General features: G+C 43.7%; 1 protein-coding gene across 2 annotated transcripts in view; it reads right to left on the bottom strand.

The window, feature by feature from the left end:
• ERBB2 (erb-b2 receptor tyrosine kinase 2) overlaps positions 1-14,216 on the bottom strand; it is a 67,031-nt gene that overhangs the window by 20,190 nt on the left and 32,625 nt on the right. For both annotated transcript variants that reach the window (XM_061589456.1, XM_061589457.1), the window contains exons 6-14: positions 12,596-12,711; positions 11,549-11,690; positions 10,611-10,727; positions 9,821-9,947; positions 6,725-6,798; positions 6,503-6,593; positions 5,345-5,544; positions 1,802-1,934; positions 1,238-1,328 (exon numbers count right to left, since the gene is read on the bottom strand). In XM_061589456.1, coding sequence (XP_061445440.1) covers positions 1,238-1,328; positions 1,802-1,934; positions 5,345-5,544; positions 6,503-6,593; positions 6,725-6,798; positions 9,821-9,947; positions 10,611-10,727; positions 11,549-11,690; positions 12,596-12,711 — 1,091 coding nt within the window. The remainder of the gene's footprint in view (positions 1-1,237; positions 1,329-1,801; positions 1,935-5,344; positions 5,545-6,502; positions 6,594-6,724; positions 6,799-9,820; positions 9,948-10,610; positions 10,728-11,548; positions 11,691-12,595; positions 12,712-14,216) is intronic.

Below are 14,216 nucleotides of genomic sequence, written 5' to 3' on the forward strand. Positions count from 1 at the left end.
TTCAGCTAAAAAAGCTCCCAGAGCGGCTTATTAGATCAGTCCCTGCCCTCAAGCTTACAATGTGGAAGACATGACACACAAGCAAGAAGGAATGGGGAAAGAGGAGGGAAAAAGCAAATCCAGGCACCAGTTCTTAGCTTATCAAAGTTTCCTCAATGAAAAGATAAGTCATGGCAGACAAGCTCTCTCACCCCCCCCCCAATAATGTGCAACCATAGGGGAGCATTGGGTTAATTCCGATTTAAAGGCTCGGCACTACATGAACACACCCTGCACTTGCATGCTCTCACCTTCCTTTCTGCACATCAGTTTCCTTTCAGTACTGCTTGAGGTGCAAACAAAGATTACACACAGCGGTTTGTCTGCAAACCAGGATTACAAACCAATTCAACCTATGGTTTGTGCAAATGATATTTGCCAAGTCTGGACATAAATTGGAAGTGAGAGAAGAAACCAGAACATGAAAGAAAGGAAGGAAGGAAGAGGGAGCAGGGAGCAGGAGCATATAAGCATAGAGTTTGTTTATGTAGCACCCAGCCTCTTGGGTATTCGCTTAAGTTATACTTGGGGCCAGCACCAGCTATAAGGTGCCCCTCTGGTGGGAACCCCCCAGTGTCAGAGGCCCTGGCAGGCTTACTTGGCAGTGGTGGCAACGGCCAGATCAGTACCAGCTGATTGGGTCCAAGGGCCACTATTTAAACCCTAGCCACCCAGCACTGAGCCAGGGAGGAGGGAATCAAATGAAGAGCCAGGGCAGGCATCAGCAGTAGGCCTTGCTGCGACAGCCGATGCTAGGTCTCATCATACTTTTCATTCACATAGATGGCAAGTGCCCTACATGAGAGTGTGTGCATCCTGGACGATGCACCAGGAGCATCTGCAATGAGCAGGAGCTCCAAAGCCGATACTCAAAGGTACTTTGGCAAACAAGTTGATGTGGAAAGGCTTCCCCAAAAGCAGAATGTTTGAAAGCCACTCCTCTAGAACTGTGGATGGTATTATCTGATAACTTCCTTTCGGTACAGATTTATGTTTTCTTCCCTTTGTTTGTGTGACTGGCATTGAGCCAACAGTTCCTTCTCCAACATTAGATTTTAGGGGTTGGACCGGAAGGGAGACAGTGGATGCAGGCAGCTGTTTGCACCTGAACAACGGCAGATAAGGACATATAAGGTACACAGGAAGGCAGCTTCAGAATATAATAAGGGCCTCAGTAGGCTTCAGTCCCTGTCCTTACCGATCCATTGCAGGACTCTGTCCCATTTTGGGGCATGCACTCGGAATGGCATGGAAGGCACCGCGTCCCGTTGACATGTTCCCGGATCTTTCTGTAGGGGAAGACATTGCCAAGTCAAATCAATCCAAAATTAAGTTAGTTTCTAATTCATCTCCTCCCAGGTTTCCTTAACTTCCCAGAACACCACAAACTGGCAATCCATAATCCAAAACATGCAATTCTTATCAGAAGAATTTATAACAGAGCTGTGTGTTTAATATTATTTATTTTGTAAAACTGGTGGTGGTGGTTGGATGTTTAAAAAAGAAGAAAGAGGTGAGACGTATGTTACTTTCACACTTCTTCAATGTACCATGAAAGCACAGAATTTGGTAAATGACAAAGGGCCCAAGATTCCAAGAAAATTAGCTTTCATTTTATATAATAATTTTTTTAAAATCTTGCATGTTTCTAGATGCTATTATGGCTAAATAATCTCTTTTCTACATAGCAACCTCAAAGCCATTCTCCCCCTGCTATCTAGACTGACAGGGCTCCTATTCTACCTCCCCCATTATTGCATACCCATCCAGAACGCTGCAGTTCTCAACACATTCATCCCCACGCAGGAACCCGCTGCAGGACACGCACTGAGTTCCCCCGGGGCCCCAGCAGCGCCCCTGAGAGCAGAGGAAGAAGCAGACCTGGCCTTCATGTTCTGTGGAGAGAAGATATAGGACAGTACTTGTGACCTATTCTCTTGCTACCAGCAAAGGCAAGGAGAAAAATGTCAACAACAGACTTCTCCTTTGGAAGAGGCAGAACCAACGTGAGGGACAGAATAAGCCTCACTCCTAATACGAGGAACCAATAAAAACACAAGAGGAGCCTGGGATTAAACTAAATTATGATGTAGGCAGCCACTTCTGTTGCTCATATGTCCACATTGTTAAGGAGGCAGGGTGATGTCTTATTCTAATGTGACAAGGAGCATACGGGTGAGGAGAGCTGAACCCTCTCCCGCCTTAACCTTCCTTGTTTCATCATTGCAGGTGTTTTTTTCCTCTCAGCCTGAATCCAACACCAGCCCAAGTGAGCCAGGCTGGGAAGAAAAGGGCCTGAAGTGATGAAGGGGGTGGGACAGGGGGGAAGGTTCAGTTCTCCTCATCCACACATCCCTGTGATGTAAAAATTGGAACACTGCCCCCACACTCTCCTTTGTATATGAATGGGACAGACATGTGAACAAATGACATGGCTTCCCCCACACACTCACATCTAATTTGGCTGTGGGGTCTCTGGAGAAACTAGAAGGGTAGGAATGATGTGCTACAGCGAAGAGGAAAAAAGATACGGGCTCTCAAAAAATTGGGAGGGCGTCTGTATTTAGAGCTAAACGTTTCAAACTGAATGTGAATTAATTCAATTTATATCCCACCCTTCCACTCAGAAGGAGCCCAAGATGGCAAACAAAACTCTAAAACTACTCTAAAGTATCTTAGTATTAGACTTTAGAATAAATATATTTTCTTTATTTTAGATGCTTTAAAAATATTACTGGGTTAAAAAAAGATATTACTGTTTAAAAAGTCACCTGCCAACTTTTGGGGATAGCATGGGCTTAAAAACATAAGATCAAATCCACATAAACTTTAAAGATGCTACATTTGCACATATTTTGGGAAATTTACAGATCTCCTCCTTTCTAACAAAACTCTGTAGTCAAAAGCTCTAAAAATCCATCCTGATGACAAAAACATATAATTTTTGACAGCAGTGTAAGGACACAGAAAGCTGCCTCATACTGTGTCAGACCATTAGTCCACCTAGCTCTGAACTAAGGTAGGTTACACAACAACAACAACAACAACAACAAAACAACAACAACAACAACACAAACACAGTATATTGCAAAAAATAAAACAAAATATAAAATAAGAAGCGATTCCCCAAATGCATGTTTGTACTAAAGATGGGTCCTGAGTCTGACAAGGCAGAAGACTACATATCTAGTTCAATATTGTTCACACAGACTAGCAGCAGCCTCAAGAGACCCTCTGAGCCATACCTGGATATGGCTGGGATCAAACCTGGGATCTTCTACATGCAAAGCATGTGCTACTCCTGCTAAGTCAAGGCCCTTCCCCTAGTTACAGGAGTGTTATCGCATGTGAATAATCAGCAACCAAAATAAAGACCCCACAACGAGCAGCCAACAACAAACATTCAATGCCTATGAAACTCGGCAAGTTGCCATGGACGCTGATGACACAGCATAAGTAAGTAAAATAATAAAAATCCAAACGTTGCAAAGCATGTGCTGTTCCATGTTGCCAGATTATCAAATTTCAATCCTTATCTCAGACCTGCAAATGTCTTGGAGTTGTATTCAACTAAGTCCTACTCAGAGCAGACCCACTGAAATGAATGAACCTGTTAGTCATGTCCATTAACTTTAATGGGTCTACTCTGAGTAGGACTAGCATTGAATACCAACCACAACTCCAGCCTTAGCCTGCTACCATCAGTACTACCTCTTCTTTCAGAACAGTGCCAAAACATGCCAACCTCTCAGGAAAAAACCTGAAGTGGCTCAGCTATCATGCTTTTTAGCAGTTTCCCCTTTTTCACTACAGTCTTCAGTGATCCCAGCCGTATCTGGAGCCCATCACTATTAATATTTTTTAAAAAAATGTATACCCAGCTCTTCAATTCTCCAACTCCTAGACTGGCTAACAAAAATCAAAACAACCAATACACGAAGCAATGTAAAATGTTACTAAAAGCAGCAAGGCAAGATAAAACCATATCAAAACAGCTGTAAGAAACATTATAAAAAGCTTGGATAAATAAAAAATAAAAAGGATTTTTCACCTGGTATGCGAGATTTGGCCCCAGGTGCGCCTCCCTGCAGTGGGTGATGGGCTTCCAAAGATAGGGGCCTCTCTCATCACCACCTGGCTAATCTAAGGCAGCATCCCCTGGAGAAGGCTCTCAACAGATGACCTTAGTATGCAAGCATGTTTATGTGGGAGAAGGTGACTCTTCAGAAACATTGGACCCCAGAGCCATACAAGGATGTAGAAATATAAGCACCAAGACTCTGAACTGTGCTTGGAAATGGAACAGCAACAGCCAGCAAAATTGTTTACAAACCAACAAGATATCATCTGGTCCTCTCATCTGGTCCTAGACAACAAGTCAGCAGTCATATTTTGGACCAGTTGCAATTTTCAAGAAGGCAGCCCCAATTCCAATACACTGCAGCAGTCTAGTTTACAAGGCATATAGAGGATTCCTCTCTTCTCACCCATGAAATCCCACCTCACCCCGCCACCCAGCCTTTTCCCACATCATTTCCCCCCAGCACCATTGCCAGAGGAAGGAAAGCAACCCATAGTTCACTGAGAGCACAGATGTAGCCTTCCAGAGGTTGTTGGATTTCAATTCCCATCATCCCAGACCATGCCGGCTATGGCTCATGAAAGATGGAGCCCAACAATGTCTGGAAGGCACAGGTTCCACACTGGCCTAGAGAAAGTGAGAAGGGTGAGAAAGTCTCCTTTCCCCACATGCTGCTTGTATAGGTGCTGCTACTGGGGAGGGAGGAGGGGATTCATGACTGGAATGTTCCCTTGCACAGCAAATCACCTAATTAAGGTAACAGCAGCACGAAAGCAGAACCCACCACCACACTTCTTCTTGTTGGAGACTTGCTGGCCTCACTGTGAACCTCCCAAGCTAACGTTGCACTGAGTAACCCTGATTTTTTGTATATTTGCTCACAAAGAGTTTGCACACTCGGCCTCTTGATTCCTGTATTCATTAGGAATGTGACGGGCCAGGAAAAAATAATGGCAAAATTTAGGCAAATTTCCCCCCTGGCTTTTCCCCATTTTTTCCTAGGAAAAAACCCTCAAAATTTAGGGAAAAACTCCAGAAAAAAAACATTTTTTGTTTTTTCCCCTTGGCCTTCACATCTCTAGTATGCAAACAGGAATGTTCATATGCCTGGCAATGTCAGTTGCATCCCACACACCCCAAATATATGAGGGTTAAAAGTGATTCCTAGATTGGAAAAGATTGTGGGGTGATCTATAGGAGTAGGTGTCACATACATACACTTACCACACTTTTGAACTGGGCTGTTGTCATTCTGGAACAAGGTCTGCCGAGGGTTCCTGAAGATGTCTCCCCAAGGAACGTTTTGGATGAAGCAAAGGTTGGGGTTGTGATGAATAAGGACCATTCCACTGCTAATCTCTTGCAGTGACCGCAGGCCCAACGAGGAGATGTTGAGGTTTTGCAATGTTAGAGAATAGACTCCACTGCCAAAAGAAAAGAAACAGGCTCCCCAATCAGGAAGGAGAAGAGAACAAGGCCTAAAATAGCCATGATATCCGCCTATCCATGCCCTACTGAAGTAGATATTGACTAGCCAAGCCAGGGACTCTTTTTTAACATTCTGTTTGTTTTGTTGCTTTTAAAATATCACATCAAGAGCTTCCATTAGTAGGAGGAGTATAAGTTTCAAAAAAAGAGATTCAGATGTTTTCTGCCATATCTATAGCAGACCTGGGGTAGAAACCACAGCAGTATGAATTGCTTGGGAGAAGGACTGTAAGGTTGGAGACGTCTCTCCTCCTCTCCACTTTGCCCCTTATACAAGCTTCTATCACAATGTGGGGAAAGGGCAGACCTTTCCCCCACCCCAGGCCCATTGCCCAATTAACAGGACACAATCTTTTGTCAGAAGGTAAGAGACAAGACCTTCCTCCCACTGGGTGTTTCTGCATCACCTTGCAAGACCAGCCTGCAACCTTGGAGGGATTTCCCTTCAGGAGGAAAAGTCAGCCAAGAGATCTCATAGCAGAGACAGGGGTTCCTTTGAAAAATTCTGAGGTTGACCTTGTGTAACCAAAATGCCAAATATATGTTACAGTTGGATATCTGGAATATGATGACTGCTGACGGTCAGCAGGAAGTTTTGTAAATGTCAGAGAACAGACACACATCACAGAACACTGTCAGTCACCTAAACAAGATGGTTAACATTCACTTGTGTCTGTCTGGGGAATAAAAAAAGGGGGGGGATGCATCCTGTATACTTGGAGAGCCATAAAATTCATTGCGGTTGCATTGCACATGCAAATACCAATAGCTTGTTTAAGACCATCTAGGGAGTTTATAGTAGATGTAAGTTCAGATTTTGGACCTTGATTTATAGCTTGGCCATTTAGCCATTGTGGTACATCACCTCTGCCAAAATCTTGGGAGGATGCTTACTTGTAGAGTGCTCGTCCCCGGATCACCTGAAGGTTCTGGAAGGAGCTCAAGTCAACGAGGCTCTCTGGCCAGGATTCAATGTACAAGAAGCCTGTCAAAAACCCAAAGTCAGGACCATTCAGTAGAGAATCATGGCCCTTAAGTTATTATGAATTATGCAATGCAAGAACAATGGAACAACCCCTTTGCCTGGGATTACCTAGAAATAATATTCTTATATACCTGTTAGATCCTTCAGGCTCTCAAAGACCTTAAGCTGGTTGGGATCAAGGGGTGGTGTACTGGTGGCAGGATCCCTGGAGAGAAAGGAAGGGAACTGCATTAGTGAGAAATGAAGGCTGTATACACACACGCAGACCTCACGTTCTCTTCACCCCTTATTATTCAAATCCTGCACTCTTAGTAACTATGGTGGTAATTAATTTTGGTTCTGTTAAAGTGATTAAAAATATTGCCAAAATATTTTACACTCCACATGCTATCCTCAGGGAAATCACATTAGAATTTCTCAGAGAAATCTTGCTGTGAAGTGTAAAAAGATGAAAAACCCCTAGTGCTTCCAAAGTGACTTGCTGTTCCCAATACTATAAGGCTTTCATGCCTCGCAGTTCAATTTCCATATTAAAAACCAACTGTGGAACTCCCTGGTCAGCAATTTTGGGAGAAGGGGAGAAACTGCCAGCCTAGGTGTCAAATCCCATCCATCTCACACACTAGCCTTTTGTTAAGTTCTTTGGCCACCATGGCCAGCCCAAGACATTTTGGCACCTGAGGCAGAGCAGCAAATGGTGCCCCTACCCCCAAGACAAGGTGCACGGTATCCAAGACCAGGCTAATTATTCTGGCACCCAAGGCAGAAAATCCCACAAGGACCTCTTCCCCTCTCTGGCAATAAAAATACAATAATATTAATTAAATAACTATGCTAATAAAGTAACTAACAATATGTTTCTCTTTCACAACACCCAAACATCAACTGTCCCAAGGTGACCGCCTTACTTTGCCCGTTTGTAGGGCTGGCCTTGTTGGCAACAGCAAGTACTTTCTCCACACTTTTCACCTCTATGCTTGGAACTGGGGGCCAAGATTCATGGGTCAGAATAGATTCAGGGTCTGCCAGCTCCTCATCCAGCATCAAACCAGGTGTGGGGAACCTTTGGCACTCTGGATATTGCTGAACTACAACTCCCATCACTCCCAGCAAGCATGGCCAGGGATGATGGTAATTAGTTCAGCAACATGTGGGGGAACACAGATTCCCCACACCTGATCTAGATTCCCCCTTACTGCTGGGAATGGCTATTCCAAAGATGACCCAGATTTCTAAGCTTACCAACAACAGGGCCTTCATAATGGTAGTTCCATATTTTTGGAACACCCTCCCTGGTGAGGTTCATCTCCTTTGTTATTAACATTCAGGAGGAAGTTAAAACGTTCCTGTTCTCCCAGGCTTTTGATTATTGTTCCTGGCAACCTTCATATTATCAGCTGCAAGGATATGCAATTGTTTTTAAACTTGTTTTAGAGCTCCTAATCGTTTTTAAAATATATTTAGATGTTTTAAATAGGTTTTTACATTTAAATATTTATCATTTTACTGTTTCGCTGTTTGTTGCCCTGGGCTCTTCTGGTCGGAAGGACAGGATAGAAATATAATAAATAAAAATAAGCTTAGTAGTTTCCCTGCCAAAATGGTTAACATAGACAAAACCCACAAGAGGCCCATTAGCCTGCCTCCAACTTAACTCCAACAATAGCTCACCTGTCTTTAACCAATCCCCACTGCCAGCATTTATCTCATACACCCAAAAGAGCCTAACCATTCACACTTCCTCTGCTCCAGACCCCAGTTTGACTGTCCTTCCTTTTGTTTTCTTCTTTTTTCTTGAACCTCAACTTTAGAAGAGGAGGAAGATTAAACTTTTAGGAAGGGTTTCCAAATATTAAAGCCACCCAGCAGTGGAATAAAGGGCTGGCATGTGGTGCCGCTTGAATATTTTCACTCTTTGGTCTGTGGTCATATGGACTAGAATCCTTTCTTTTTTTAAAAAGAGAACAAAGCTGAGGTACTGAGGATGCTGGATTTTGCTTCAAATATCTATGTTGATGTTCGCATGGTGCAGTCATGTGAAATATGCACCTAGAAGCCTGTTCATCAGACAAACTAACAACCAAGTCTCAACCAAGGAGAAAGGGCAGATTTTAAGAAGTACAGACAGGCATTCATATATCCATGAGAAGTCATCGAAGGTTCTTCTCTTATGGTGTTTGTTGTTGTTATGTGCCTTCAAGTCGGTTACAACTTATGGCAACCCTATGAATCAGCAACCTCCAAGAGCATCTGTTTTAAATCACCCTGTTCAGATCTTGTAAGTTAAGGTCTGTGGCTTCCTTTATGGAATCAATCCATCTCGTTTGGTATTTCTCTTTTTCTACTCCCTTCTGTTTTTCCCAGCTTTATTGTCCTTTCTAGTGAACCATGTCTTCTCATTATGTGTCCAAAGTATGATAACCACAGTTTAATCATTTTAGCTTCTAATGATAGTTCTGATTTAACTTTAGGTGTAAGCCTGGCTTGTTGCTAGTTTTGCAGTTTGCATGACAGACATACAGACCACTGAATCAAATGCTGATTCAACTCTCAGTCTTGCCCCTCACACCCATCTTTTGGCAATTTTTATTTTCATATATAGATACAAGTGTGTGTGTCCTTGTTTATTTATTAAATTTATATCCCACCCTTCCTTCCAGAAGGGTGCCCACAGTAGCTAACAACATAAAATCCAGTGAAGCCATGTATAATATACATGATGGCTATAAAAACTACAGAGCCTAAATGTACCTTCCAAAGACCTGGACAAATAAAAATGTCATAAAATCCTGCTTGAACGTGGCCAGGGACTGCCTAATCTCCCCCAGGAGGGAGTTCTAGACATGCAATGCCACCACCTCTCTCATGTTCGCACCCTCCTAGCCATTCACTAAAGCGAAGAAGGGCCTCTCCCCTGATGTTTATCAAGTATCTGTTAGCTCTCCACCTTATTTTTTTTAAAAACAGACTGCAAACTTTTTAAAGAGTTGTAACTGTTGAAGAGGTGGGGGGGATGAGTTCATGACATCACTTGGCCAGCTGGCTTGTCATTCATTAAAAAAAAAGTTTGCCTTGGAAAAAAGGAGTATATCTTTTTCAAAAAGCAGCAAAACTACATGTACCATTCTCATAGCCCTTCAAAGCTAAAACCTCACATGATCCAGTTACAAGGATGTCAAATACATACTGATACTACACCCTTGACACCTAAACTCTCAGTTACTCACCCTGTAAAAGTCTCTGGCAGAAAGGCTAAGTTGCCAAAGATCTTGGTGCAGCCAGCAAAGTGGTGGATGTTGGAGGCACTGACAGCACGGACCCCTTTCAGGAAATCCATCCCCAAACCATAGCAGACTGAGAGACAGAGAGAGAAGAGAGGGGTGGGGTAAGAGAAAGTAGAGTAAGAAGTGCATACGAGTCTGCAGATATCATTAGGACAAAGATGTAGACCAGGCTATGGGAATAATGCAGACATTGAACCTTTGGGCTAAAGGGCCAGGATAGAAAGGCTAACTCGGTCATTCTTGGGTGCTGAATAGCATGGAGACACACCAACTGCTACCCTCAGTGGGTGACAAATCAGGATGAGCTGCCTGCTGAACACTACAGATGGATCCCAGAAATTGCTGCAAGTTACAGAACAATCCCAAGGAGCTCAGGATGCAGTGAGAATACTCAGGTGGCAGAATGAAGTCAGAAACAAAACTCCCAAGAAAATGCAAGTCAGTTTCAAAATTTGCGATGGTACCTATGAAACAGCCTTCCCCAACCTGGTTTCAGACTGGTTGGGGATGATGAAGAGTTGTAGTACAAATCATCTGGAAGATACCAGGTTGGGGAAAGCTGCTATAAACCCTCTCCATAACTGACCATTTCTACAAGCATAGCTGGTGCCTCAGGTTTTGAGGGGGGCAGAGTCGTGGTGGGCAGACACGATATGATCCATCAACTGGGAAATCCAGAGTCCTCCTGGAAACAGCTTTCTCGCCTTCGTTAGCCCCCAACCCCAACTCTTACCTTTTGGGCAGGGCTTGTTGCACTTCTCACACTTTTGCATGGTGCCCACGCTCACCTCCTGGCTGTTCTGAGGACACACCAAAGTACAGGACCCGACTTCTGCAGCCAAGTAATTATCTGTAAATTAGGAAGCAAATGAGAGCCTCAATTATTCAGCATTAGATATAGATGGCGCTGCAATGAGCCAGATTCTAGAAGTACACACATATACCACCATCATCTATTTATTTGTATTCTGTTTTTTTCCACTGTAAAGCATGCTCTGAGCAGCTCACAACAACATCAGAAGAGATCCCCCTACCTCTGTTTTTCTCAGTACCACACCAGCCTAACCATTAAACCATTATCAGCACTCCTTGCCCATCAGGATTATATCCCATCCTCATTCCAGTTCTAGGCCCCCATCTCTCTCCCCGCACCCCCCATTCTTAAAAAATATATATCTGGAAGCCATTTTCCTTTCTGAAATGTAAGAGGAGAATCCTTTAGGGGCACTTCTCTTCACTGATGCAAGTGAGGGGAGAAAACGAAGGCCTAGTTCCCGCTGCGGTGGTAAACCAGTTATCTGGATTATATACCACTGCTGGCTGCAGATAGGGGTTCAAATGACTGAAAGCTCCTCCACATATATTTTTTAAAATCTTTGTACTTAGAACAGTAGTATGTCAGGAAAACAGTAAGAGTAGAACCCTTCCTGATGACCTGGTAGTTCTATATATGCAGGGAATATTCTGTATGCAGGAGCGTTCAGTCATATGTCCTGCACCCCTCCCCCTCCAACAGGCTGAAGTGATGGAGTTGAAGCACAGGTTTGCCACTTCAGCAGTGAACTAAGCAAGACAGGAAATATCCCAGGGCATTTTCAGCCCCCAAAATCTACCCTCTCCAATACATACATATCATATGCACAAAACAAAAAGGGATGATAAGAGCCTTACAAGGGCATACAGCAACACAAGTTGCTCCAAAAGTATAACGTCCATTTGGATTGGGCAGATGCTCAAAAGTGTCTGGATTGTAGTCAAAGAGAAGTGGGCAATGCAGTTCACAAAGCCCACTGTGGTTGACGTTCAGGCAGGCCTGGAGAAACAGAAAGGTGGTTAAGTCTTTTTATTTTTTTTGAGGCCCACAGACTTTGAGAACTTTCTTATTAGAAGCATCCCATACAAAACCCAGGGGATAACATGTCACTCCTCCTAGAAAGTTAGACCCTTGAAGGAACAACACTATTGTGGACCCACAAAGACTAACAAAATTCTTTGTGGCAATGAACTTAAGTAGGCAAGTTTTGTGGCCCAGCCGGTAAAACCAATGTTGCGTGCACTTCCCACTTCCAAGCAGGGAGAAGTTCTAGGGCAGCACTATAGGTTTTCTTTTCTTTTTGGAGAACTTCGTAATATTTGTGCTATTTACAGTGCACCAGCAAGATATACATGGACGTAAAATAGGCACTCCTACAGCAGGCAACAGATCCTAGTGAGCAGCCCTCTCCCCGCCTTTAGCCTGTATTCCCAGTTCCAGCTAGAAATTAATTCCTCAGCTGGCAATGCCTGCTTGCCTCTCTCTATTTCTCTCTGGTCATCAAACTGTTTTCTCTCTCTTGCACACACCTACTCACTTCAGACTTCACCTGTGCAGGTGACTTGCCCATTCAGAAGGAAACGTTCAGTCATTAGCTCCATCCAGCAGCTGGTTAACACTCCCATTTTATCTGGTAAGGGGCTGAAAAGCCAGCCAACTCCAGATCCCAAGAGAATCTGCCCACAATTGCTAGAAAAGCCAGCCAACTCCAGATCCCAAGAGAATCTGCCCACAATTGCTAGATTCAACTGGAATCTGCTCATCACTTGCTGAATTCCAACCCTGTATGAAGCAGCGCGTGGGGGGAGGTTAACATTATGGGGGCAATCAAAAACTGATAGTCCCTGTAATAAATGAGAAACAGCCACCCCAATAATGGCCAACAGGTACGCATACACACTCACCAGGCAGTCAGAGCGTTTGGGTCCCGTGCAGCCAGCTGCACACTGTTCATGGCAACAATCGGTCGGGTGTCTCCCCTTGCACCTTGCACAGCTACTGGCACAGACTGTGCTTGTCACTGGCAAGGACAAACAGAAATTGAAAGATCAGACACAAGCCATCACTCCTTCATCAAACACTAGTGGGATTCCACCCCTCTAAGTTGACAGCTCCCAGGAAGGGAGGTGCTAGCAGTTGCACACTATGATCCAGGAGGTCCTCTTATGGGTAAAGTCATAGGAGGCCTGTTGCTGCTGCTCTGGCTGCTACAGAAAGTCCAAGTGACAGCACTATATGAAAAGTAATGCACTCAAGTCTACTGCAGCTATACCTAGGGCAACCAGATCATCATAACAGGTTAGGAAGCTTAGTGGGGAAAGGAGGTACGTTTGAGGAAATGGTAGAAGCAGTGAGCCCAGACAGTGTAGTGGAAGAGGGGGTCCTAGGCAGGACTATAACTCTCTGAGCAAATAACAGAGGCCATCCGCCCTCTATACACTTTGTTTTCAGCAACAGAGGACAAGACAGGCCAGCTTTTACCTTCCAGAGGGAAACAAGTGTGTGTATGGACTTCCTTTCCAATCAGTATCAGGACTCAATTCTATCTAAATGTCACATCCTGGGATCTAACAGGGTCTGCCCTCTAATCTCAAGTGTGGGGGACTGTTAAAGGTTTAGTAGGGAAGAGTATTCTGTTCTGTCCATGCTCAGATGCACTCTTCTCTTCATTAGTTACTAATAACTAATCAAGAATAGGCACTCGGATGGGAACCTGGGGAGACTTGCATCCAGCCGCCTGATAGGGGCACCAGGAACCTCCATGTACACAATCAGACAGTTAACAGTTGGCAGTGCTTACCTGACTTCCCATCACTGGTGTCACTGCAGCTTACTGGGAGAGGGGTGCAGCGGTCAGCACGGTGCAAATGTGCCACCACCCCTCATCCTCCCAGTAAGCCGCAGTGACGCCGGCGATGGGAGGTCAGGTAAGTGCTGCCACCCCACTGGCCACTACTACAATCAGACCATTTCACCCCCTAATCTGGTACTTAGACTAGCAGATGATACCAGGTAGAAGTGATTGCTAGTCATGATACCAGGGATCATAGAAACAAACTGATACATTTATATTTATATGTTTTATGAAGGCGAGATATAATCTTGATATTAAACATTATTTCAATTTGATGTAAATAAGAAAAAGTAATAGACTTTCTTAAAGCATGTGAATTTTTTAATGAACTTAGGCTGCAATCCTATTCACACTTTCCTAAGAGTAAGCATCATTGCACTCAATGGGGTTTACTGCTGAATAACATATATAGGATTGGGCTGCTAGACTTGCATATTTATTAATGAAAATTCCATTTTATGATGCACTTTAATTATAACATCTTAGCACTGGTGATAGGGTTTTCCATATATTCACACTTAAAATGGAATTAGTATTTCACAACTTTTCTGGTATTTACTGGTGCTGGCACTCGATTCCTCTTACTGCATAGAATTTTGTTGCATGTAAAAATACTTATGTCTTTTTAATGAGAATGGTAGAATATTTATTCTTGAATTTAAAAAAGAGAA

Source organism: Rhineura floridana, chromosome 11 (assembly GCF_030035675.1).
Source record: "Rhineura floridana isolate rRhiFlo1 chromosome 11, rRhiFlo1.hap2, whole genome shotgun sequence".
NCBI lineage: Eukaryota > Metazoa > Chordata > Lepidosauria > Squamata > Rhineuridae > Rhineura > Rhineura floridana.